General features: G+C 42.4%; 1 protein-coding gene across 4 annotated transcripts in view; it reads left to right on the forward strand.

Moving 5' to 3' along the window:
- The window catches only part of RGL1 (ral guanine nucleotide dissociation stimulator like 1), a 68,647-nt gene that overhangs the window by 30,225 nt on the left and 11,045 nt on the right, over positions 1 to 27,377 (forward strand). For 3 of the 4 annotated variants that reach the window (XM_061345703.1, XM_061345705.1, XM_061345706.1), the window contains 11 exons: positions 510 to 587; positions 7,558 to 7,742; positions 10,755 to 10,879; positions 11,560 to 11,775; positions 15,498 to 15,601; positions 16,746 to 16,830; positions 19,141 to 19,230; positions 24,104 to 24,190; positions 24,920 to 24,952; positions 26,244 to 26,365; positions 27,182 to 27,271. In XM_061345703.1, the coding sequence (XP_061201687.1) occupies positions 510 to 587; positions 7,558 to 7,742; positions 10,755 to 10,879; positions 11,560 to 11,775; positions 15,498 to 15,601; positions 16,746 to 16,830; positions 19,141 to 19,230; positions 24,104 to 24,190; positions 24,920 to 24,952; positions 26,244 to 26,365; positions 27,182 to 27,271 (1,215 nt within the window). The remainder of the gene's footprint in view (positions 1 to 509; positions 588 to 7,557; positions 7,743 to 10,754; positions 10,880 to 11,559; positions 11,776 to 15,497; positions 15,602 to 16,745; positions 16,831 to 19,140; positions 19,231 to 24,103; positions 24,191 to 24,919; positions 24,953 to 26,243; positions 26,366 to 27,181; positions 27,272 to 27,377) is intronic. The other variant, XM_061345704.1, reaches the window with a different exon arrangement.

Raw genomic sequence — 27,377 nt, forward strand, 5'->3', positions numbered from 1 at the left:
CCATTCCCACTCACATCAACTGTATCAGTAGTTTTGGCACAAGTGGGCATTTGTCACCAAGAAAACTTTTGTGTGAAATAACAGTTGGAGTTAGAAGGAATGACGAATACTAGAGAAACAGAAACTGTGCTGGAGAAGGTGGTTGTGTTACAGCCTCACTGCACACGGGAGTATTGCTCTGGGAAAAAAGGCAGTGAAAAAAGGCAGAAAGGGTCTTGGAGTTCTGAGCAAAGAAACTGCTGTTGATTCCTCATGTCTGCAGGCTGCTTTCTCTAAATTAACAAATTAGTTTGGAAGACACTGGCTGTCTGTCTAAGATTACTTCCCCCCCCCTCCAAAATGAAATAATCTTCAAGCTCCTTACTTTTGTCCAACTGTTAGATTCTGTATTTGTAGTTCGAGCTAGAAAAGCTTTTTAGCATTTATGATAATTGTATCTGAACTATGCTATTTGAGATTTTGCTTTGATGAAGTAGAGGTTCCTCTAAACACCCATCTCATTTTTTCAGGTATGGATCCCTGGAGACCCCAAGCTTTGAAGAAGTTGAAAACAAGAATTGCTCTGAATCCAAAGCAGTTATCAGGATGTAAGTGTAGTGTTGCCCTGCACAGCCAGCTCTAGTCGGGGTCGATGTTGGAGAAGGATGTGGGCAGCGTAACAATTTGTTTCCTTTGAAAACTCTCAGCACTGTTTGCTTGCTTAAACAAGCTTGTGTAAAGGCCAAATATCAGTTGTCTCAAAACGTATCCAATATTATAACCCAGAGATCTTTTGATCCTTTGGCCCTCATGCCTTTCATGTCTGAATCTGATACCTGTTACTCAACTACTTATTTCTAGAAAGCTCAACAATGAAGTTGTCAAGAAAGTAATCTGTCAGGTGTATGTGCTTTAACAGATCCTATATAAATGTGAATTCTCTTTCCTGCCTTAAAAATTTCCATTGCTCTCAGTTGCTCTGGCTACTTCTGTCTTACACATGATTAACGGTATCTGGAAAAGATGTTGGCTTTATAGTCCTGTTGTGAAATACGTAGTTCAAATAGTTCATGTTTTGTCTTGTCTGTGATAATTCCAATATAACTGTGTTTACCATCTTTTCTCCTACAACAGAAACATGAGACAATTTTGCTCTCAGTATTATATGACTTGGAGGAATAAGAGGAAAAAGCACAAAAGCTATGTTATTTCTTCCCATTAACTCTGTATTCCTCAGAGAAAAATGTCTCATGGGGAAGCCTGTGGTCTGTAGCTAGAGATCTGCATTTATCAGACTCCTGTTATGACAGTTCAGATGCTTTAAAAATCCATTTGGGGCATTAGAAACAGGGATGCAATTTAAAGCATTTCCATTGGTTTGACACAAAAAAAAAGAAAACTGCTACAGCAGTTAAAAACAACTGTAGGAAGAGGATGTATGGCTCCTCAAATATCCTTTTTAAAGAAGAGATGGGTTTTTACAAAGTCTTAGGGTACGTAAGGGAGGAATATCATGTCGTCTGTGGTATCCTGTAAGCCCACAGATTACTACTTTCTGTATTGAAATTCTCTGTGCTTTCTGTACTTGTAGCATAGATTTGTGATGAATTTTGAAACAAAAAATGCCTGACGTATGTTTTTGTTTTGGTTTGTTTTTTGCCTTTTTTCATGAATTAGTGTTCTACCTCGTGCTCATGTACCTCAGAACCCGCAAGACCTGCACTAGGGCTTGAGGACACTGATGGCACAGCCTCATTTGAGAGACTTGTGGGAGCTACAAACCTACCCTGATGTTTCCAAATTCGGGGTCCAAGCCAGGAGTTACTTGTCCCACTTGTTGCAGTCACATATAGTTGTTACTGACCCAAGATCATTTCAGCTGTGTTTGAAATCGTGCCTTCTAAGGATCCGTTGTGCCAAGGGGATTTTCTTCTCTTCACTGATGCAACATTCCTGTCAGTTTTGGGCCTCTGAGGTGTTCAAAATGGAAATCTATTTTTTGTCAGGGATCAGGTTTAATCACCTATCATCTAAAATGTCTTTGAGGCTTTTTATTATTATAGTCCTTTTCTTTAAAACTGCTTTCAGTAATGCACAGCTTAAAGAAACGAACTGTAATTTTGTAACTTTACAAATACACACAGTTTGGACCTTAGAGTTATGAGTAGGCTCAGAACACCCCTAAAAGGTCTGTGAGCTTAAGAAACCCCCTGCCATGCATGGCTCTGCTTTTCTTGTTTTTTTCCCCTTAGTTATCAGGACCCAGCTTAGCTTCTCACGTTCAGTAGCTTGCTTTCCACAGTTCTTACTGATTTCAGTCAGTCAGAAAGTTTGTGGTTATAAGTAAGAGAAGAGTAAAATCCACAAAAGGTGGAATTCCAGTCAAATGTCTGTGTTTCCAGAAATATGACGCCTTGCCCCTCTTAGTTGTCTGACGAGAGAGTAGTAAGGAGTGAGTAACCTGACCCTCTCTCTCCTCCTATAAGCAATTCTTTTTTGCTCTTCCTTGCATTATATAAACAAGATTGCCTGCTGCTGTTTCTCAGTTCTGCATTTTTTTTGTGTCAAGGTGTGACGGAGTTGTCTCTTTATCTTAGGTCATCATTGCCTTCGGAGTTCTCCGTGTTTACTAGGTGTTTTCTTAGCTTAGGCTTCCGTTGACTTTGAGAAATACGAGTTGATGGAGCACAGGAAGACATGAGAATTCAGAATAAAACCATACATAGGTTAAACACAAAAAATACCAGCATTAAGAATTAGAGAGGTCCATATGATAGTACAGTTTACATGAACTGTAAAGAATTTGCACTATGATTCAATTATGTTTTTGTTTTTAAGTGAGGTTGTATAGCTCAGATGTCTGGTTTGGTACGTGTCACCTGACAAAAAAGCAAATAAGGAAAGCAATTAGTGCCAAACGAAATACTTTCTCTTGCTCCTGTTTGACTTGAAGACCACACACCTTACCAGGCAGGAGGTGTGGGAAACTTCAAAGATGTGGTTGCATCCAAGAGATCTCAAGCACCTTTACATATTCTGGGAAGTGGATCAGTAAGCCCGGCGACTAATGCTCTTTGAGGACTTCAGTCCTGAAATTGTTGTGTATATTGCCTACAAGACAGTAAGAAACAATGCTTTAGATGATACAACCTGATCACTGTGATCTCTATTCAGAGCAGGAGAGTTCCTCAGTTAACTTTTAACTCCCTGTTTAAAGGTTGAGCTGTCTATGCAGAATGATGTGTGGAATATCTTCTGCCCTATTTTCCCCACTCTACTGAAAGATGGTGTTAATTTTAATCTCTGGGCAATCCACTGCTGGTAGACAGCTGTACCCAAAGCACAGACTCCATTAATTTAGAGAGGTGGTGTATTAAAGGAACAGAACACTTGTTTCCCAGAAGGTAGGCATTAAAGACGTGGCTGGAGCTGGTTGAGGACAGAGAAAGGGCCCTAAAACCTTCAAAGTACAAAATATTGTTAACTGCTTTTACCTTTCAGAAGTCAGTAGCTTCACTGGATACCGAGATGCCTCTGGGTAATGTGAGGGTCTGAAACAATGCTTGCTGAGGCCTTGTCACTGAGATGACTTGCCAGGCTTGCAGGACCTGTAGAGCTGATGCAGCACATCACACTTCATGGATAAAATGTGCTAAGCTTGTTCCTAAGAATTTTAAAGATTTCTGTAAGGGAAGTTCCCAGAAGTGATTCGTTCCTGTTCAGTGTACACAGAAGGATGTTCAGCCTGGCAGACCAGGCTTGCTTGCAAAGTTTGCATTCAGGGAAGACTAGTTTAATGTTGACTGAACCTAGTTACTTGGAGACCTCATGCAAAATATAATGGCATGAACCTGAGATAATCTATGGGAGAGGTTTTTCAAGAAGCAGTGTTGTAATATTGGTCCATGGACTTGGACCATGATTTTTTGTTTGTTTGCTTGCTTTCTAGAGGTCTAACATTTGTACATTTTCTTTAAAAGTACTCTTTAGGCATGTTGGTAAATATAACGGGGAGTGGAAAAGTGTGCCATCTCTCCCTGTACATAGAAACAACTCTTGTGTTTGTAGCTAGTAAGAGACACCACAGCCAGGGCAAAGGCAATGAGAAGGAAATGCTGTGCTGTAAACAGTGAGACATGTTCTGATCTGTTCTTACATCTCTCCTGATGAAGCCAAAGAAAGATAAGTCCCAGTTTAGGTTATATTTCTCATGGCCGCTAAAGAGAAGGTGGGAACTGGAAAACTGGTCTCCTGGTTGCAGTATGAAGTTTCAAATGGGGATTTTATTTATTTATTTTTTTTTTCCCCTGTGTATGTTTTATACTTGCAGTATACTTACAGTGCTGTAAATGAGCAGATTCTTGCTGGAGTTAGACCAGCTGAATGAGAGGAAAAACCAGTTTCCTTAGTACAAAAAGTTAAAGAGCTTTAAGCCCTCAAATCCTTCTCTTCTGCACTCTCAAGCACTGCTGTAGCTGAATTCAGGGACTCTTAAATCCTAAATGAGCTTGAGTAACAATAGAAGTCCTTTCAAGCCTCCCCTAGGAGCATAAGGTTGTGATTTCCTTGTGCTACTGGCTTTGGTTTGCTGATTTGGGCTAGATTGTTGGTGCTCTCCCCCAGATGAATGACAGGCCACAGAAACGAATCAAAATACTTGGAGGTTTTTTTGTTGCCTTGAATGTCAGCTCCTAGTTACATGTGCTTTATTATCAAAATGTGGAATTTTTTTGTTACTAAAACTTGGAATGTGGCACAATTGAAAACCACAGACAAAGCAACTGGAACCTGAACTGAAATCTCCCTGTTTCATTCCACAGCAATTGGGTAAACCAGTTCAAATAAAATTAAGGAACTCTTCACTTACCACATGGCAGGTCTTGCATGTTTACCTCTCCTCTTCTGCATTAAACCAGCAAATACCAAAACTTTCAGTGTAATAGTGCAGCAACTAATTCTAAAGGTTTCTGTGTTCCGTTTTGTGATTTTGTGCCGCCCTTGTCTCAAAGCCTACCCAAACAGTATTACTGACAGATTTCCAAATAGTCTCATTAGAAATTCAAGGTTGCTACAATATTAGGGAAAGAAACAGACAAAGAACAGACTAAAATGGATAGGACTTGTAAAATGACATCTCTCTGGGATTAAAACTTAATTGAGTTTTGAGGAAAAAACTAATATGGTCAAGATGAGGCAAAGAGAGTGGGAGAAACTTATTTTAACTCTTTCTTAGCTCTTAGTTTATTTTGAATGACATTGAGCAGCTGAGTTAACCAGATGTTGCTGTGGTTTCCCTACTTGCAGCACAAGCGTGCCAGTATTAGTATGCAGTTCTGATACAAGAGCTTTCTGGGTTGTCTTTTGGGATCCTCATTGTCTACATGTGAAATCTATGTTCATATTTGAACTCTTCGTGATCTCATAAATGGAGGGAAGAGAAGTCCTCCTGTCTTGCTTCTCCCTTTCCATTCTGCAGCTATTAACACAATAGACCCAGAACCACCACCTGCATATTTTTTAGAATTTGAACTTTAAAAGCCTGATTCTCATGAGCACAGGTGCTCTTTGAGCTGACACCCTGGTGTCTCTAACTGGGCACTCGTGTTTAGTGGTTTTTACTGAGAGCATAGCCTGTTTCTTCTTCACGGAATATCATTGGGTGTATGGAATACTGTTATTACATGAGGGTCTTGGAAATGTGATTATTGGAATAGGTATCAGGGAAGGTTTCTGTAGATGTGAAAAATGTGTTCATTGGAGGGCTAAGCTCTCACAGCTAGCTACACAGCAAAGCAGAAAGCATTTGCGGAAAGAGAGCCTCCTGCAAACTAGGGCTGTTGTCACTTGCTCATCTTGGCTGTTTTTCTGATGGCAGTAGAGCTCATGAGATCTGCTTCCTTATAGAAGGAAAACTGTGTTTTGCAGCAACACCTCTTGTGCCTGCCGCAGCATTTGCGACTACTGTCTGGAAAAGATTTGAAATACTGGGATGGTTTCAGTGTCACAGAGGAAATCTTCAGAACTTCCTTTTCTCAGGGACTTTAGATGTTTATTGTGCCTTCTATTCTGGAACAAGGGTTTTTTCCCCTCTCACGTTATGTCCTACTCTGAGCACCACAGTAGGTTAGCATGAAACAGTGGCTGTGGCCAGTGCGTCATGTTATGTGACTGCACACAAAAGTCCTTTTCCCTTATCTCTATGTTAGCTCAGGTAAACAAAATCCTCTTTAAAGTGTTTCTTGATATGCCTTCTGTGTCTTCCTAGCCTCTAATTGTGCTGTGGCCAGTGCTAATTGGCAGACTGCTAAATATGCACACTGAGTTACCTGCACATTGCTGTGAAGAACCAAAGATCTCGCAGCCTTTCCTGCAGCAGAAAAAATAAATTACAAATTTTTTTTTTTAGCCAGGCTTGAATTTTTTTAAAACTTGAAGAAATCAGGTTATTTTTCCAGAGTTCTTTCAGTTTTTCCACACTTAGTTGAAATTTGTCAACAAAACTTTAAGTTAGTTCTGGAAAACCATAGCATAAATTGTAAGTCTTCTTTTCTTACAAAATCAAGTTGAAACAATGAAAAATCCCTGAAAAGATAGGCTTTAAAGAGATTCACATAAGCTTACATTTGTGCAGTATCTAAGAACCAGTCTAATAGGTGGGTGTGGATTAAAACCTACATAAACCAGGAAAAGTAGATAAACAAATCACTTCCCTCTGTTTCAGGCAGGGTGGAGACGACGTTGATTCACCAGCTCTGGTTTCCCCTCATTCCACTTAGTCTGTAGAATGTAGAATGTCCATGGGCAGTTTTCTGCCGTTGGTGACTTCTTAGCTGCATGTGTCTAAGAAGGTCGGGGATCACTTTCCTGAATGAAATCCAACACTCTTGAAACTCCTTAAGCATCCTTTTTCTGCACTGTCAGCATGACCAAGATACATTTTTGCATGGTATAATCTGATAGCCCTCCTTGTCTTGGGGCTAAGGAGAAAATAAAGCCTCTGCCGCATTTCACCCTAAGATTAGCAAGGCCCTTCTGCCTTCTGGGTTCAACTTCTTGGTGTTTCAAGCTTGATATTGGGTACTGGCAGCACAGTGCAACCCATGCTGCACATATCAGGATTAGGGTTTTATCTTTACAGATGAAGCAATCTCAGAGTGTGCGCTTCTCTCCCTGTCCTCTGCCTGTTCTCTGCCTATCTTCTCCCTCTCCTCTCCCTGTCCTCTCCCTCTTCTTTCAATTGCTTTATCTACCATTATTTGATATCCTGAATTTAATTGAAGGGTGTCAATATAACTTAAGTGGATTTGATTCTGAATTCATTTGTGGCTGTAACTGGATCCACTTGTATGGGTGCAAATCAGGAGCAACTTCCCTCATCCCTGGGAAAATCTGGGTGACATCTTAATAAGTTTCCATGCATAAAAACAACAGATTCAATTAGATGCTCAGAAGGTCTTCATTCTGCCTTCACATAGAATATGAAAGTCTTAGAGTTTTTATTGTTACACTAATTACAGATGCATATGATTGCATCAGTACATGCCGTATACAACCAGTTCTCTGTGTATTTGCTCGTAGTGCAACAGCGTCAATCTTACGAGCCTGGCTCAATCAGTGCTCTGAGGATTTCAGAGAGCCGCCCAACTACCCATGTCTGCTGAAGATGCTGGGTTACCTAAAGAAGAATATATCTGGCTCTGACCCAGAGAGAAGGGCGCAGAACCTCTTGGAGCAGTTCCAGAACCAAGAAATGGAAAATGACAGTAAGTTACCTTTCCCTTCTCTCGGAGTGTAAGGTATCACAGGGATTTAGGTGGAGTACATTTCATCAACTCTCGTGCTAATTGGCAATGTTGTGAGGTGCACCAGTGACTTTTCTCTTAAAAACAAACCAAACCAAGCAAACAAACAAACCAACCAACCCACCAATCAACCAAACAACAAAAACAACAACAACAAAACCCAACAAAAAACCCCTCTCAGTCTGACTCTGCAGGTTCTGTGCAGGATGACACTTGTACTGCGTAGGTGCCTATGCCTGTTTATTCTGGGGTATACTGGGAAATCCAGCACTTCTCTAATATTTAGCCAGAGACCTGAGATTGCTGCAGCAGCTAAGTGGTTAATTGTCAGTGCACTTCCCATGTCATTGAGGTAAAACACATAGCTGCTTTTTGGCTGGTCTTCTGATTTCAACGCACCACCCCCCAGCATCCCCCAAGAAAAGCCCAAATCAACAGACAGCAAAATATAGAGCTGTGACAAAATACATCTTGAGTCACAAGCCTTGTTGTCATGAAGCTTTTCTTCTTAGTTACCATCATGTCAAAGGAAGTGTCTGTGGCTGTTTTTTCCTCTTTGAGTGGCTGGTATCCAAGGACAGAGGAAAAGCTTACGTTATTGGGGGTCACAGTCTACTGAAAGAAGAGTGAACTGTAGTAACACGTGTATGCTATGTGCGGCAACAAGCCTGACGCATACCCTTATCCTGGTCAGAAAGCTTCCTGTGACATAAGCTGAGGAGTCATAGAAGCTCATGTAGTGTGTGAATGAGAGCTAGAATCAACTTCCAGCTTTGGAAGAGGGGTGAGAGGGAATAATTCATGTCATAAAGCATAAAGGAAATGACAGGAAAGAAAATATTTCATCCCATAAAAATCATGTCTGCCGATGTTCCAGAAATACCATGCCAATGCATACTACTGTGAAATGCCAAATTAATTCAGTCATTAAAATGTACATAAAAAGGAGTACTACACAGAGCCCAGGCTTTTTCCGTCTTGAAAGCACATAAGTGAACAGGATTGCTAATGTGTGCCTATTGATGTCCTTTCCTGGGTTTGCTTCCCCCATGTCAAAGAAAGCTTACAAGAGCTGTATTTGGGTTCCTCTGTTGTTCCAAGCAGACAGAAGCTCCCAGCATCCCTGCTTCTGCATTTGTTTCCTCTAAAGCGTTCAAATTATGCTATGAATTTACAAATTTGGGTTTTGATCCTGCAGTTTGATTTCTGCCGTCAGACCTCCATTCAGTGCTGCCATCAATTCTTCCAGCTTGGGCAATACAAAGCTAGGTGAGCCAGTGACTGCAAATTCAGAAAGGGTTCATGATTGCTGTCAGTGAATTCAAGCGGGCCGCTGGGCTTTGTGAGGGCTAAATGGATCAGAGATGATGAGATACTTGAGTAGAAGAGGATTCCAGCTTCTGGGAGAGTAGGGAAAAGACTGGTTACACAGCCATGAAGAATGAGTGAGACAGAAAGGAGGAAGAGGCATGAAAAAAGAAAAGGGAAGTCTTGCGTTGCACTCCAGGACCTGGTTTTAAGGGCACTGTGAGGTTTTGAATAGGGTTACAACTCAGTGATGCAGATTTTCAGTTGAATTTCAAGAGCTGAAAGGAAAATGAGGAGTCACGTAGCAAAAAAGAGAGAAAAAAGTGTGACTCTTGTAACGGTTCACTAGAGGGCCATTTAATTACGCATAATGTTACGAAACAGCCACAGAAAAATAATGCTGAAACAGAGGTCTCCCTTTATCGCATTTAGCTCTGTCACTGAGTAGTGCAACTAGAATGTGCAGGTGGAAATCTGGATACTGCCTGTAGTTATAAGTTGTTGCATCAAAACTGTAGCAATTTACATTCACAGCTAGGTTTTGTTATTAAGGAAGGAAGGAAAAGCAACGTATTTTGAAAAACAGTGGTCAAGTATCACTTCATCTGCTTTTGCTGCTTTGATGTCTGTTCTGCTTAAACTGGGTATGAAGTATTGCATAAGATACTCTGAAATGCACTGTTGGTTTTGTTTAATGAAATCTCACTAGAGTAAACTCAGTACCTTTGTCAGTAGTCTGCAACAAGTCCATCCCCTCCCTTCTTACGGGGTTACTGTCACCTTACGGTAAAAGAGATGAGGAAGAGGATTTATTTTTAGGGATTTTCTGTTTGACTTCCTCCCCTACCATGGGAAACAAGGGCACATTTCTTTCTGTATAATGTGGCTTTGTTCTCAACCTGTGGGAGCCAAAAAGAGACTTGGGAAAAATCTGTGAAATCCCTTCCCTTCTGCACTGGATCAAGTCCCTCAGTGAGGACAGCTCTCCTCTCCCACCTCTTGGCTGCTGCCCAGTGCAAATTTAGAAGCAGCATTCAGCAGAATGCTTGCAGGTGCTCACTGTGCTCCCTTTTTCTGTGAAAAATGCCTGGAGAGGGAAGGTGAGGGATGCTGGAATGAACTCTCTTCAATATAGTCCATGTAGCCACAAGTGGCTCTAAGAAATCTGGTACCTCCTTTTATTTCCACACATGGGAGATGAAATCTGGATATAAGAGCATTCTCAGTGCAATATTTTGGGGATATAATTGCATACTCATCCATTTACAGTTTGATTATTTTATTCTTTTTTTTAGATTAGAAGACAAATATTGAAAAGTAGATTAACAAAATTCTGCAATGTTAATAAGGAATTGGGGTGGTGGTGGTGACGTTTTTCTTTTGGAGGAATGTTTAACAAATAGGCAAAGCCACTTCTCTGCTAAGAGACTCTAAATACCCGAATTCTTTCTAACTGTGTTTCTTTATCTTCCAGCTTTTCTTTGCCAGTTCAGTCTTAGGGTCATAATCTTTCTCACTAAACTATGCAGCACAGTGAGGCCTTTGCATCAGGCTGGACCACTTGAGTGTTCTGCTATAATATGTACAGGGATGTCTTAAACAAACACCTGCTTTAATTCACTGTTTGCTGTATAAATTTACCAAGTTGTTTTCCATCCTGGACAGATGAGTTCCATAACACATCCCCCGGTAACCAGTGTGACGAAGAAGAACTGGAGATCTGCAGTCCAGAAGAATTCTCTTCTTTCCAAGAGCACCTTGTGGCAGAACAGTTGACATACATGGATGCAGTATGTAGAGCATATGTACTACTTGAAATGCTAGTGGAAATAGGGCTGGGCTTCTAAATTTTGTTTATTTATTTATTTCATTTTAAGTTTTGCATCAGTGTAAGAACAGTGTTCCAGAACAGGTCTATTGTTGGGACACAGAACACGCCTCTGCTTGGTTATCCAGACTTGCTTTCTTCGTTGTGCTCTTTCCTTTAGTCCTTTGGGTTTTTCTTGTTGTTGTTTTGGTTGGTTTTGGTGTTTTAGGTTTTTTTTAAGTGTGAAATTACACTGTACAGCCTTTTTTGCAAAGTTTAATATTTGGCAACTGAGAAATAGCACATTTTGGCTATATTGCTGCCTGGCCTGAAGATGTATAGGTACTCTCTCAACTGTAGTGCTCTGATTTGGTTTGTCTGTATCAAACTCCTTCAAATTATCATCCTATAAAAAATTTTCCCCTTTGTTGTGCAACTGATATAAAGGTATCTCTTCCCAGGAATATTTAGCTGACAGTTAGGGCATCAAGCCTATAAAGAATATGCCAAAGTATGTATTTTAAACTAAGTAGAAACAGCTATTTACCCTTTAATACCGTACTAGATTTATATCCAGTATGTACTGTAAACACTTATTTCTTCTTGTGGACAGTAGAGATCTTTGAGAATCATGCTGACTTAGGCACCTCTATTTCACTCTAGGAACTCTTCAAGAAAGTTGTGCCCCACCACTGCTTGGGATGCATCTGGTCTCAAAGGGATAAGGAAGAAAACAAGCACGTGGCGCCTACCATCAGAGCTACTATCTTTCAGTTCAATGCAGTTACCAACTGTGTTCTCAGCACTATCCTGAATAGCAAGGAACTCAAAACACAGCAAAGAGCCAAGATCGTGGAGAAGTGGATTCGTATTGCACATGTAAGGCATTTGTTCTAGAGTGTTTAATGTTTCTTGTGCTAGGTGCCTTGGATTGAGGCAGTTAGAAGGGGAGAAGGAGGTTGTATGCATTGGCCCCAGGCCAGTGAACATCTTGGCTCTAATTCTTCATGGTTTTGGCTGACTTTCTTTGTAATAGCAGATGAAGTATTGCCCTTCTCTCCTTAGTTCCTTCCTCATCCTGGGAAGAGGGCTGTTGCTTGTATCTTGAGAGAGTGTTGGGAGTGCTACTTGAAGGGTGTCAGATACTGTGTCTTGCAGATGGGAAGTGCCATGTACTTGATAATGTAACATTTATGGTAAGGTAAGTATGAATTCAACCAGTCCACTTCCCTAGGAAGAAAATACTGCTCGTATCAGTGAAAGCAATTAAGGGATGGTTGATGTCATCCAAAGGTAGGACTTGCTTTCAGAAGACAGTTTAACAAGAATGGACTAGGACTGGCAGTGGCCAGATTTGGAATAAGCTTTGCACTTATCCGCCTCTGGCCTTTCATAGTTGGTCAATGAGCATCATGCTTCCTCTCCTGCATCTGTGAACATCACGTGTGCTGAAATCAGGCATGGTGGGAGATACATCAGTTGTATGTGGGGGGCCATGTCAGAGGCCTTACAGAAGTCCAGGTATGACATCAGTAGCTCTTCCCTTGTCCACTGAAGGCCACTAGATTGTTCAGGCAGGACTTGCACTTGATAAAGCCATTTTGGCTGTCTCAAATCACTTCCCTGTCATCTCTCTGCCTTAGTGTAGTATCTAGGAGGATCCTTTAGCAGATTGCATGTTTGTTAATCTTTGTGTGAAAGGGTTTTGTGTACCTTTTTTTACATAACTCTGGTTTGCTTAGATTCTGTCTTTAGTATCTTACTGTAACCTTTTTAACTCCCCTCAGAGCACTGGGAAGCTGGCAGTAGGCTCGATCTCTCTTTTTGAAGAGAACATTTAAGGCACTTTCATATGAATACGTATTGACTTTTATTTTAAGAATCACATGGATTCTTTCCGAGCTATCAAAATAAGCAGTCATAAAAAGCTCAAGGCAAACAGAGGTTTTCCAACCTTAACAATGCACTTCTATGCTTCCAGAGGGGCAGTATTGTTAGTCCTGGCACCTAAGCTCTGGCAACTGCATGGTTGAGGAAACTGGTATGGGGAAATAGACTTTCACCTCTTTTGGCACTTACACAAACTTGTGTTATCATCTGATGGCTGCTTTATAAGCCATGTGAATGGATTACGAAGTTTGATTCTGGTTTTGCCACTTACACAAACTTGTGTTATCATCTGATGGCTGCTTTATAAGCCATGTGAATGGATTACGAAGTTTGATTCTGGTTTTCTGTGTGCAGATCTTTAAAGTGTAGATGATAATAGCTAAAGCAGGTTTTATGGGCAGCCTGGGCCACAGCCCAGGCAGTTGAGTATGAAGCAACCTTCTGCTCATCATGGGGCAGCAGGGAGGCCTGGGGAAGCCAGGAGAGGCATCACTCATCATATGTATTCTGTGGATGGTGAACTTTGTTCTCCACCTCTACTGATTCAGTACTTCTCCCTTTACTTAATTCATGCGCATAGTAAAATACGCCAGTCTTAGCCAAGCACATGAAAATGCATGTGCATCCTCTACAAAATAACTGCATATATAGAACAGCTGGTTATATATAACATCTATACTTAGCTGCCCACTTCTGAAGCAACTTGCTTGCTTTTTGCATGCAAATGAGTGGTTTGAATAGTTAGGAGCCTGAATTAGAAAATAAGCCGCTCATTAGTGTGCAGTTACACACCGACAACTACCTGTAACTTAGCAGCATGGAGTTCCACATTTGTTACTGTTAGTGACTTTTGGATCCAGTTTCTTGGCTTAAACTGAGTAATTTTTCTAACTGCCATCCCTCCAGACCTCTCCAGTCTACCCAGATCTAAGGCTCCTGAGCAGAAGCAGCCAATCTCACTCACACAATATTTTCTTTAAAAATAACTGAAATAATTAGGATCTTGTTATGCTTCATTTTTTAAAATCAGAGTTGCTTCTGCACAGGATTCTTTCTGGTATTGCTCCTGTGAAGGACACAGCATGAAACAGTTATTCAAACCAGCCTTAAAAATGCTTCTTCTATACGGATGAAAACTTGCTGAAGTTTAGTCTGCAATCAGTTAAATTATTGAGAACACAAAATCCAATATTGAATTCTTAATGTGTTTTAAATTATGCAATAGGCAGTTAAGTCAAGATGATTCCAAATTGGATCTTCCAGTCCATGCTCCTGGTGTATTTGGAATAAAAGAAATGCTGAAAATTTGTGCCTGTTCATGTTCTTTCCAGCCTGAATTTCAAGTTGAACATAAAAATAGGAGCTCATTCTTAAATGTGTCAGTCCCTGAGGAAGAGCTGTTAGGTGGCTTCTTTGTCACCAGTCCATGCAAGAATAGATTTCAGATCTTGTGCATCCTACCGCATGATCTTGAACTTGGCCTTTATCTAGCCAAATTGCATACCTACCTCAAGTGCTGTCTGCCCAGTCAGTCTTCTTAAGACACACTATAAATGTGGCCTTCTAAGTTGCAGAAATACTTTTTTCTTTTCTTTCCCTTAGGTAAATAAATGAGAGTAAATGTGCGTGTCTGAATCGTTCAGTCAGTCTAAATGCAACTCATGAACAGAGTTGCTGACACAGTAAGGTCTGACTTTTGTTTATGCTAAGGTTGCTTTACATTTGTTCAGCCCAATGAAGGAAACAAATCATGTCAATTTTCACTGTAAGGATCCTTTACATAATCAGCATTATCTGTGTTATAATCTGTCCCATAAAAATTTGCAGAAGCAAGAATTGTAGCTTGAGTACGTTCTCATCTACATGCAACAGTCAAATTGGCAGATGTTTTTTCTGCTTAATGTGGATGCACAGTGTTTGTGAGAGCTTGTATTTGCAAGAGTTCCTTAAGTCATTGGTGCCGGTGCTCTAGTTCATGGCTCACCAACAGATTGCCAGGAAGGCACCAATAGATCGCCTGGAAAAGTCCAAGGCCAGACTTTCTCCCTTCTCCTTGCTTCCATCTGCTTTATGAGGAATCTACTGGGGTTTTGAGAATTAAGCTTTTCAGTATCCTTTTCCATCAAAGCTTTTGCCACAGAGAAGCTGCATAAGAGTTGTCAATGAACCAGCCTGTCGGCTAGCATTTGATCGCAACTCTGGAGAGGCTGGAAAGGTTTTTCTCTTTACCTGTATATGTACTTGAATAACAGGCTATTCCTGTGCATGTCTTTATTTATAATTGACAGGTGGATGATTGAGGGTAACATTCTAAATACCACATATGAAGAGGCAAAGCCTGCTTCTTCCCCTAAAGGGTAAAAGGGATTGGTAACTCTAAAGATCTTTCTAAGAGGTGTAACATTTGTGCTTTTTAGCTCTGCTTCATGGACTGGATTCCCCTTTATTGTTACTAGGAGAACTGAAAGCTGTAGCACTAAAATGTCACCACAAGTACATGCAAGTGAGGAAAACACAATAAAGGTGCCAAAGCCTGAAAGTATATTGTGGCTGGAGGAGGGAGTGATATTTTTGATGCTCGATATTTGCGCTGCTGCCTGCTTAGATGTGAGAATGTGTAGCAAGCATGACACCAGTCAAACAGAAGAGCATAAACGTATTTGTAATGCTGAGATTTAATGCTCCCATGTTTCTAATGGCTTCTTTCACAGGAATGTAGGATCCTGAAGAATTTTTCCTCCTTAAGGGCCATCATTTCAGCACTGCAGTCCAACTCCATCTATCGGCTGAAGAAGACCTGGGCATGCGTTCCAAAGTAAGCCTCTCGCTCTGCTCCTATGGCCAGTTCTAAACAAAGGCAAAAAGCTCATTGTTCTTTCTTTTCATCTTGTTCTTCTTAGTCTTCCTATTCTGCTCCTTTGTGGACATCTGTTCCATTAGAACTTCTCACTCCTGTGAGGCTCAGACCCCTTTTTTGTGTCTGACTGCTGTGAGCTCTCTTACATATCGAGGGGACAACTTGCTCTTGGGGATAATGGGTCTGTTCTGTCCTTTATAGCTTACTGGATCTTCCACAACCTCTTCCAAAAAGCTGTGCTACCAGCTACTTGACCAGATCATGCACACTGCTCTCAGACGGTCAGCAAAAGAGCCCCATGATACTTGTCTACTGTCTTCTCTCCCATGAAGTTGGAGGAGGTCCAGGTTGCTACAGCCCTCACTAATTCTCCCCTGGTCCTGACGTGTCCCTAAATATATCCCCAAACAACAAAATCCAAACCTGTATTAAAGACAATACTTCGTACATGGGAATATCTGGCATATTTACTGCATGCGAAACAGACACCAGAAATCTCCTTGTAGGAAAGATGCTGTTCTGCTCTTTCAGTTTGAGAGGAATAGATTTCTTTTCTTTGCCTTTGATAAACAAAGGAAGATGTCACCGCCAGGCAGTAGAGTTCTGCATTTCTCCTAGAGAGGTGGATCTTTTTTTCCATTGCCCTGTGTTGCTGTTCCTGGTCAAAATACTGCCATCTTATAAACATAATGTTGGACAATAGAAAGGGTCTTGTTCACTTAAGTGCCTCTGGCTTTATAGAGTGCATGGAATAGGGCAAAACCGAAGTATGTAGGATACCTCAGACAGCTGTTTTTTCTGTCCCTTGTATCCATTTACATCCCTTCTTACAACAACCTCATAGCCTGCAGTGTAATTGAAAACCCTGCCCAGGGTCTGCGTACCTATGGTATTTCTAAGTGATGCTGTCAAATAAGACCTGACTTTACTGGGAGCACCAGGAAGGTTCCTAGTAGATGTGTAGCATCTCATTGGATGCAGTTTGGTTGTGTTAATCTTTTTATATGCCCAACTGTAGATGATTTGTGAGAAAAAAACAGTGATCTGATCTGTTTAGAGTGCTTACTAATTACTCAAAAGTATTTACTGTTTTCCTGTGCAGGGACATAATGCTGATGTTTGAAGAGCTGGGTGATATCTTCTCAGACCATGACAATTATCTGACAAGCAGGGAACTACTGATGAAGGTGAGAATTAGCCGAGTTGCAAGGCTTGTGATCTCAGTTAAAGCTAAGGTTAATGTTTTTTCTAACCAGCTGCCAAGGCTCGTCTCTCCCTGAACTCTGTATGTGGTGCTTCAGGGGAGACAGGTCCGTGAGACCCGTGCTTTTCTGTTGGGCTCAGAGGTGATTTCATTGCTCCTGAAAAAACCCTACACTACCATTACCCTGTTGAGCTTGGATACCTACAAGCAGCAGGCTGCAGCAGCAGGGATTCGGTGGGGACTTGTTCACAAGACAGCAGGTCAGGATCTCTTGGAGCCCTTCAAGTTGAATGTCACGCTGCTGTAGTTCGGTAAGGTTCCTTTGGGCGTGGTGAGGTCTAGCTCCAGAATAGCTGTATGTGCTGTATTGCACCTGCGACAGCGCTGGAGCCACAACCAGAGTGAAGAGGTGCTGCGTGGTGTAGTTTTGCTGAATCGAGTTACAGGTTAGCGCTTTGGCTTTATGCTGCACTGTCTAGAGAGAGAAGCCTCTCGCTTGTGTATCTCTTAGTAGACCTGGAAAGGCTGAGGTTTGCCCTGGTGAGTGCAGAGCGGCTCCAGATGAGATCCTCAACTGGGCTGCACCACTGTGGTTCTTCTGACTTTACTGGAGCGCTGCCGCTCAGCTTCAGCTGAAGGAATGAAAGCAAGATGTTTATCCATGTATTCTGTAGCTTTTTTGGGCCTAGGAAACGGGGCAAGGAATTTTGAAGGAACAGGCTTCCTGCTGTTGTGTGTGGCCAGATGGACAGCAAAGCAGGCTCTCTCTGAAAGTTTGACTTGCATGCTCTCCTGGGTGAACCCCAAGTTCAGGAGCTTGAAAGGAGTGAGGAAGAACAGCAGGGAAAGGTTATATTCAGTAGAAAACTAAGGAATGCTTGAAACAGTATTTTCTGTTTGCATAAAAAAGTTTCCAGAGCCTGGCTAATCAGTTTACTTTTTGGCAGTTGTATCCAGTCAATCTAGCATTTGTACCTTACCCCCTTGCCTCGGTATCTGAAATACTGTGTTTTGCTCAGGAAGCATGGTTGAACACATTCAAACCTGTCAATCTGCTTTGTTTACCATGAATTATCCACTTCTGTCACTAAGTTTTAAAGCAGGTGAGATATTTTGAAAGTAGTGAGAGGAGAAAAATTCCACACAACAGCTAGAACCTCTCTCTCACTTTTTGTCTGGACCACTTTGTAATGATTGGAGGGTTCATGTCCACTGAATCCATAAAGCCTTTGTTTCGTTTCACTATAAATAATCTCTCTAGGGAAGCCGTGTTTGACCTTGCCTGTCCATCCTCTAAATTTAAATGCAGAGCAGACAAAATGCCATATGAGACAGGTCGGCTGGCATGAAGAAGGGAGCACTGTGTTCTCTCCAAACAACAGCTCTGCTGCAGGCTGCAGTTTTAGCTTCTGTGCCTGCCTGTCGGCTTCTGCTAGAGAATCTCGAGTTTACCTTTCAAGTGTCCCGAAGATATCGAAAGAACACTTCTTGTTCACTTGCTCCCACTTTTTAGCCAAGGAAGGAAATACAGTTTGAGGGATCTGTTCAGTAACCATGACTGAGAGAACTAAGCATTGTAATGAGAGGCTCTTTACAAGTGCAGACTCTTGTTTTGTGCCTCTTAAAAAGACACTGATAATGATTCATACCGTATCTCCCTTACCGCTGGAAAAAAATAACAGTAACTCCCAGCATCCCTTATGGATCCAAGGAAATAAAGGCTACAGGTCTATTGTGAAATGCCTCATCCATTCATAAGAAAGCTTACATTGCGGAGATAAAAACCTATTACTTTAATTTCCTGTGTGTTTCTGGATTAGTAAATAAGCCACAGGGGGTAGTTGCCAGATCTCTGTGTCGCGGCATAAGAAAAATAACAAAGCCTCACATAAGATGGAGATATTTACTTGTAGTACTCCTGATTAGGAAATTCAACCAAAGTCCTGGGGTCAGGAGTTTCAGGATAGAGTTCAGAGAAGCGTCTAGACACCTGAAGTATATGTAAACTGCTCTGATTTGGACTCTTGGGAGATTTTCAACAGCACTTAGCTTTGGCCTCAGTAGAGCCATTTTGCAAAAAAAATCCTATAAGGGATTTTGTCCAAAATTACCAATCAGTGTATGAGCCCCAGAAAATGAGCACACGTATACACACGTGTAGCTGCACAGCAAATGTTTTTGCTGCCCTGGCTTGCCTTGTTAAATGTATTTGCAGTTGTTTTACACAAACGTAGTTGCCAGCTTACCACTTAGCTCCTCCATTAATTGCCTTTAATTCCCTTTTAACTCACAGGAAGGAACATCCAAATTTGCAAATCTGGACAGCAGTGTGAAAGAAAATCAGAAAAGGACACAGAGGCGACTGCAACTTCAGAAAGATATGGTGTGTTTGGGGTCCTTTCTTTGACCTGGTAACACGATTAATCCCAATTGGTGAATTGTAGAAGCAGCAAATTCTAGAAAAGTATTTAACAAAGTGAATGATCTGTACTGCTCGTGAATGTGCCTTCTGTCAAGAAAAACAATCATATCAGTGCTACTGATTAGCTGATACAAAGCTCGTGAACCAAAAGGTTTAGACTGAGTATGTGGTCAAATTGTTTGTCCCTGTAGATGTATGCCAGAAGCCATACTGCCCTCATGCTGTGCATCATATTAAGCAGGTAATACTATGTGTGTACATATTACACATATTTAGAGCGAGGTGTCCCTGCCCATGGCAGGGGGCTTGGAACTTGATGATCTTAAGGTCCTTTCCAACCCTAACTATTCTATGATTCTATATAACGTGCATAGAGAGAGAGAAGTGATCCCACACATGCATCCATTTTTTTTCTGGGTATACAATTACAAAGTAGGATTCATGCTGCACTGAGCTCAAACTGTTGTGGCCTAAGCTGACCTGCCAAGCTGTGACAGGAATGGCTTTTAGTGCAACCCAGCTGTCCTTTTACTTCAGCATCACCTGCCTGTGTACTGAAATGCTGGAGGAAATGGATATGCAAAGCATCAGTATTGCCAATGCATTCAGTGATCTTATGCTGGGAATGCTCAAAGATTGCAGGATTTGGTGGATGTTTGCAGGGGCCACTTTATGTTCCCTGGTGCCAGCCTTCCCCTGCAAGAGTTAAGTGGGTATATGGACTTATTTTCCCTGTTCACACTTGAAAATGCTTAACATCCCAGCCTGTTCTTTGGGATGGACACTGAACCAGGAGTTTGGCCTTAGTTTCAAGTTTTCAGATTTACTAAGCCTGTCATATAAAAAAGTCTAAATGATTGAGGAATATAAACATGAGTTCCTAAGTTTCAACTCTCTTGTTTCTATCCTACAAGAAAGAATTCTATTAACTATTCTTGTTAACCCTTAGGGAGAAATACAATGAAAGCCATGCAGTAAAATACATAATGTAAATACTGAAATACTTGTGATAATCAGCTGTGGCCAGAACAGAAAGCTTTTTACTTTTAAACAAGCTCATGAATCTTCTGCCATACTAGCTTGAAAATTGCACAGAGTTTTGCAGAGATTGCTTTGTAAAACATGTGGTTTCCAGTCTGTTGATGAAAATGGCTTTCGTCTTGAAGTTGGCAAAGATTTAAAAGGACAGGGGGAGAGAAATCTGGAATGCTTCTGGAGGCAAAAGTGCTGAATATGATATTCTGTCTATTTGTTTGGAAGAAAAATGGATTGTGTTGGACAGTACAAACAAGCATTTTGTTCACAAGTTAAGAAACAGCCTGAACTGCCCAATTGCCAGCAGCCCAGAAAGTTTAAAATGTAAGTAATTAAAATGCAGTGAGTGGCTGGAGAAGATGGACATTTCTTGGAGTAGAAAAAACGGTGACTTGATTTGACTGGACATCAAGTGGTATAACATCATTAAGTAAATACCCACTGGAATGAAGCAGAGAAACTGCTTACACAGGCTAGCTAGGAGCATTCCTCTGCTCTTTCTGTTGTAGTAGGCAACCAGAAGACCCTCTCCTTGGTACTCTATACCTCTTCCACAAGCAGATTTCCTGGTGACCCACTGTTAGAAATCAATGTATGGTGGCAATGCTGTAATTATAGAATCACATGGCAAGATCTGTAGGAACATCCTGCGCTTCTTAGGATTTGACTTAAATCCTGAGATTTAAGAGATCCTCAGGACAGTGAGAAGAGCATGCAGCAAGGTCACTGCTCTGGACTTCAAGGCAGCAGACTTTGGCCACTTCAGGAACCTGTTTAGTAAGGTTCTATGGGATATAGCCCTAGGGGGCAGGGAGGCCCAAGGCTGTTGGTTGATATTCAAGGATCACGTGCTACAAGCTCAGGAGTGTTGCATCCCAACTAGAAGGAAGTGCAGCAGGAGGGCCAGGAGACCTCCTTGGATGGATAAGGAGCTCCTGAGGAAACTTGGAGGGAAAAAAGAGGACAGGTGGCCTGGGGAGAGTACAGGGATGCTGTCTGGGAAGCTAGGGACCAGGCGAGGAAAGCTAAGGCCCAGTTAGAATGAAATTTGGCAAGGGATGTGAAAGATAACCGAAGATATTCTGTAATTACAGTGCAAATAAAAGGCAGACTAGGGACAATGTGGGCCCTCTCTGGAAGCTATCAGGAGAACTGGCTGCCCTGGGTTTGGGAAGGCTGAGCTTCTTAATGAATTCTTTCCCTCAGTCTTCTCTGGCAAAGGCTCTGACCACACCACCCAGGTCCTGGAAGGCAGACACAGGGACTGTGAGAATGAAGACCTTGGGCCCACTGTAGAAGAGGATCTGGTTCAAGACCATCTTAAAAATCTGAACATGCACAAGTTAGCAATCCCAGGCACAGCTACAGGCTGGGCAGAGAAGAGATTCAGAGCAGCCCTGCAGAGAAGGACTTGGGGGTGCTGGTCGATGAGAAAATGAGCATGAGACAGCAGTGTGCGCTTGTAGCCCAGAATCCAACCGTATCCTGGGCTGCATCAAAAGGAGCGTGACCAGCAGGTCAAAGGAGGTGATCCTGCCCCTTTATTCCACTCTCGTGAGACCTCACTTGGAATACTGTGTGCAGTTCTGGTGTCCTGAATGTGATAAGGACATGGAACTGTTGGAACAAGTCCAGAGGAGGGCCACGAGGATGATCAGGGGACTGGAGAACCTCCTGCATGAAGATAGGCTGAGAAAGTTGGGGCTGTTCAGCCTGGAGAAGAGAAGACTGCGTGGAGACGTCATAGCAGCCTTCCAGTATCTGAAGGGGGCTTATAGGGATGCTGGGGATGGACTCTTCATTAGGAACTGTAGTGACAGGACAAGGTGTAATGGGATAAAACTTAAACAGGGGAAGTTTAGATTGGATATAAGGAAGAAATTCTTTACTGTAAGGGTGGTGAGGCATTGGAATAGGTTTTCCAGGGAGGTTGTGAATGCTTCATCCCTGGCAGTGTTCAAGGCCAGGTCGGACAAGGCCTTGGGTAATACGGTTTAGAGCGAGGTGTCCCTGCCCATGGCAGGGGAGTTGGAACTTGATGATCTTAAGGTCCTTTCTAACCCTAACTATTCTATGATTCTATGATTCTGAGTCCATGGGTCCTGATGAAATCCATCCGCAGGTCCTGAAGGAGCTGGCGAATGAAGTTGCTAAGCCACTGTCTGTCATATTTGACAAATCATGGCAGGCAGGTGAAGTTCCCGACAACTGGAAAAAGGGAAATATAAGCCCCATTTTCATGAAGGGGAAAATGGATGACCCGGGGAATTACAGACCAGTCAGTCTCACCTCTGTGCCTGGCAAAATCTTGGAGCAGATTCTCCTGGAAGGCATGTAAGGCACATGAAAAACAACAAGGTGCTTGGTGACAGCCAGCATGGCTTCACTAAGGGGAAATCCTGCCTGACCACTTTGGTGGCCTTTTATGATGGGGCTACAGAACTGATGGACAGGGGTAGAGCAGTTGATGTCATCTACCTGGATTTGTGTAAAGTTTGACACTGTCCCACACGACACCCTTGTCTCTAAATTGGAGAGACATCAATTTGATGAATGGACCACTCAGTGGATAAAGAACTGGCTGGCTGGCCGCACACAAAGAGTTGTTGTCAATGGCTCAGTGTCCAACTGGAGACCAGTAACGAGGGGTGTCCCTCAGGGATTGGTGTTTTGACCGTTCTTGTTCAACATCTTTGTCGCTGACATGGACAGTGGGATTGAGTGCACCCTCAGCAAGTTTGCCGATGACACCAAGCTGTGTGGTTCGGTTGATATGCTGGAGGGAAGGAATGCCATCCAGAGGGACCTTGACACGCTTGTGAGGTGGGCTGATGCCAACCTCATGAAGTTTAACCATGCCAAGTGCAAGGTCCTACACCTGGGTCGGAGCAATTGCAGGCACAGGTTGGGCAGAGAAGAGATTCAGAGCAGCCCTGCGGAGAAGGACTTGGGGTGCTGGTCGATGAGAAAATGAACATGAGCCGGCTGCAGGGTGCGCTTGCAGCCCAGAAAGCCAACCGTATCCTGGGCTGCATCAGAAGGAGCGTGACCAGCAGGTCAAAGGAGGTGATCCTGTCCCTCTGCTCTGCTCTTGTGAGACCTCACTTGGAATACTGTGTGCAATTCTGGTGTCCTGAACGTGATAAGGACATGGAACTTTTGGAACAAGTCCAGAGGAGGGCCACGAGAATGATCAGGGGACTGGAGCACCTCCTGCATGAAGACAGGCTGAGAAAGTTGTGGCTGTTCAGCCTGGAGAAGAGAAGGCTGTGTGGAGACCTCATAGCAGCCTTCCAGTATCTGAAGGCATCCTGTAAGGATGCTGAGGAGGGACTCTTCATTAGGGACTGTAGTGACAGGACAAGGGGTAACGGGTTACAACTTAAACAGGGGAAGTTTAGATTGGATATAAGGAAGAAATTCTTTCCTGTAAGGGTGGTGAGGCACTGAAATGGGTTGCCCAAGGAATTTGTGAATGCTCCATCCCTGGCGGTGTTCAAGGCCAGGCTGGACAGAGCCTTGGGTGACATGGTTTAGTGTGAGGTGTCCCTGCCCATGGCAGGGAGGTTGGAACCAGATGATCTTAAGGTTCTTTCCAACACTAGCTATCCTACGATTCTATGATTCTATAAATTCTGGGTTAGATACTGAGGAATACATGTAATGAAAAAAAACACATAATTTGTAAGACCACTGTTTAAGGAGAGTACTTGTACTTCATTTTTTTATACAGGAGCATTCTAGCGTTTTAATTATTACTACTTCTCAGTCAATCCAACGTTGCTCTGATCATTTGCAGGGAGTAATGCAAGGCACGGTTCCTTACCTTGGGACCTTCCTCACTGATCTCATCATGCTTGACACAGCCCTTCCGGACTATGTTGAGGTAATTTGGCATGACTTTTTGAATCCTCCCTGCCTTCCCACCACTGTATGTGTCTGTTCCCCTATCTTGTACTGGGAAGAAGTATGCAGTTTTATTAGCATCAGGAATCTTGAGCGCAGATATCTCAAGGGAAAAGCTTAGCATTGTATTTTGTCTTGTTTCCCCATGTGAGAAAATGTGAAGACGGTAGGTTTTCCATTATTCTGTTTTATTTTCTGAAAACATTTTAGGTATAATGATTTCTGTGAATAACTAACTGGTAAAATACACAGAATGACAAATTCAGCTCTTCAGACCAATCAGTGAAGTGCTTCAGTACTGACTCAGACTTGTCACTCTTGGCAGTTCCCTTCTGTCCATGCTTTGTGTTCAGTTGCTGAACTCACTGAGGAACACTGCTAAACTCAAAGCCCAGCCAAAAGCCAAGTTCGTTTCTTGCGTTCAAAATCCTACTAATGGTCTTCAGCCCTGATCTCAACACAGCTTTTAGGATCGCTCTTGTGCTTTTCCTTTTGGGCAGACTGCCATTTAGGCCATGAGGACAGATATCCTTTGGAGACTCAGATAAGTGCTGTGGTTTATACCAGATCTGAAAACAGTATTTTTAGAAGGTGCTTACTCAGGGCAGGTCTGTGCTTTACATTAGCTTTGCTACTTCTTCCTGTTTGCGATGCAATTCAACTGAGCGTGTGCTCTTCTACTCTGATCCTTTCTCTTTCCTTCTAACAGGGTGGCCTGATAAATTTTGAGAAGAGACGAAGGGTAAGCTGAACGTTCTGTGATATTTAGTTTAGTGATGCTCTCTTCTAGAGTGAGGCCATTTGTCTTTGCTCAGGCATATACAACAGCTGTTAATTCAAGTTCATGAGGAAAGACTAGATCCCAGAAATGCTGTGAGCCTCTGTCAGACTATGCATGTGGCAGGGGGTGGTGCAGGAAGAGAACCTACTTTTTAGATGTGAGCAACAGGGGAAGAGGAGCTCAGGCCGCTTACTTCCATGGGGTTTACATCTGTGGCATAAGACCATGTGTTGAATAAGACCTGATGGCATGAGAACTTCGCATTCCAGAAGATACAGTTTGTAAATATCTTCCTTCTGCTGCAGTTAACTATTTGTAGGTAAAAGGCTGCAGAGAATGAACTAGGTACACAGGACTGAGAAATAAATGCTGTCTTTCCTTTCAGCCTGATCCTTGTTGGTCAGATAGATAATGCTGTGTAGGAGTAAAGGTACTGAGGTTGCATTTGTCTAAATTAAATCCTGCCAAATCTTCCTTCTGGGGTCTGAAAGGAGACTTGGATTTGGCTGTGATGGAGCCATTTCCTTCCCTTAACTGCTTCCAGTTCTATAGGCCGCTTCTTGGACGTGCCTTGTATGTACAGCTAAATAGCTCAGGATGCTAATAATGCAGTACAGGTGCTTCTCCACGGCCATCAGTCCAGCTTCATACAAACCAGTGGCAAAGCTGCCCTCTGAACCATGATGAGTACTCAGCTCCATACCTACATCCTGATTTTATAACCTCCTCTAACACAACAGAGTTTTAAGGGTTATTTTGGCAAAGTGTGTATGCGCATTCTAGTCACCCGTATTAAGGGTAGCATTTTACATTCCTCTGGTGCAAGTTTGAGCGCACAACGTGCAAAGGTGAGGAGGATCAGATTCTGCTTTCACCCCAGGCACCTCTAATTATTACCCTTGCTTGGTGCCTGAGAACCACTTCAGTTCAGAAGATGACTCTTCTCTCAGAGCTGGTCTGGCCAACATGGGGGTGAGAGGGTAGGTTAGTCTGAAGGATTTATGACCTTCACTACTCTTGTTCCTAGAGGAACAACCAACAGTGCTGCTGTTTGGAGGGTTTGTGCCAGCATTACACTTCAGTTGGTACTTGGGAAAGGACTGGTTCTTGAAATTGTCACTCAGCTGTAACTGAACTCTAGGTCAAACTAAATTTGTCCTGGCGCTTTTGGTCTGTATGTTTATTATATGAATGAATTTTGCTTTATCTTGTTTTCTACTTAGAATTTATTCTTGATTATGTATTTTCTTAGGAATTTGAAGTAATTGCCCAAATAAAGCTCCTACAATCTGCATGTAACAGCTATTGCATGGCACCAGACCAAAAATTCATCCGGTGGTTCAGAAGACAGCAGCATTTAACTGACAAGGAGAGGTAGGCTAAGTCCTACTGGCGAAGCAGGCTTTTCTTACTCCGCACCCACCTGCAAATAGGTTATGTCAACCTTTAGTTATCCTCCTAAAGGAGCTTGTATATACTGCTGCTTTGGGAGAGTGAAAATACATCTGCCTTCTGCAAAGCAGCTGTAGAAAACCTGCTGAACACTTAGCAGGGTTTAGTTTTGGAACTGGATATCAGACCTGACTTTGAAGTATGATAGTCTGTTGTGTCTAGGCTGCCTGTATGCCCAGACACAAGCTCAGATGTTGATCCTTAGGGATGTCAAGATGCAGTCACTGAGCCTTCAGCTGGTGTGTGTAGGCAGCAGGCAGCCACAGCCACGCAGAGCTCACTGAATGCTTGCCAGATGAATGTCTCCCCAGGCATTTGGGGTGGGTTTTGCAGCCCTGCTGAGTTCTGTGCTCCTGCACGTGCTGCTAGGCCAATCTGAGACAATTTACTTACGTGTTTTAATATCTCCACTATGTAGATGAATACCCCTCTGCTGCACTAAGAGTGTAAGCACAGATGCATACTGCATTTTACTGAGTCGTGCTAGAAAACTATGTCAGCTTTTCCATGATGAACAGAATCAAAAAAATGCACTAGTTGTTAAAACTATTCTAAAGAAGTGAAATATCCCCTTCACTGTGGTAAGATACACACACAGCTATGTTCCTCTCTGTGGAATTGCAGCCTGTGAAGTAGGAATACCTGAAGGTTTCTCAAATTTCTTGAATATTGCTACTTTGAGATCTCTAACTAATAGTCTTGCCTGTAAAAATTAACCCAGTGGCTTCTGTTCTGCAGTTACGACCTTTCACGTGAGGTTGAAGCAGCTGCTGACACCACCTCCACATCACCAAAATCTCGGAAAAGCATGGTGAAGAGGTTCAGCCTGTGAGTATAATGGAGGAAAGGTCATTTGGTGTTTGATCTATTCAGCTTATATTAACATAAGTAGTACTCATTTCACCAGCTGAAAAACCTGGCTGGGGATCCAGAG

Source organism: Neopsephotus bourkii, unplaced genomic scaffold, assembly GCF_033783945.1.
Source record: "Neopsephotus bourkii isolate Nb327-2 ecotype Australia unplaced genomic scaffold, CSIRO-AGI_Nbou_v1 NB_234, whole genome shotgun sequence".
NCBI lineage: Eukaryota > Metazoa > Chordata > Aves > Psittaciformes > Psittacidae > Neopsephotus > Neopsephotus bourkii.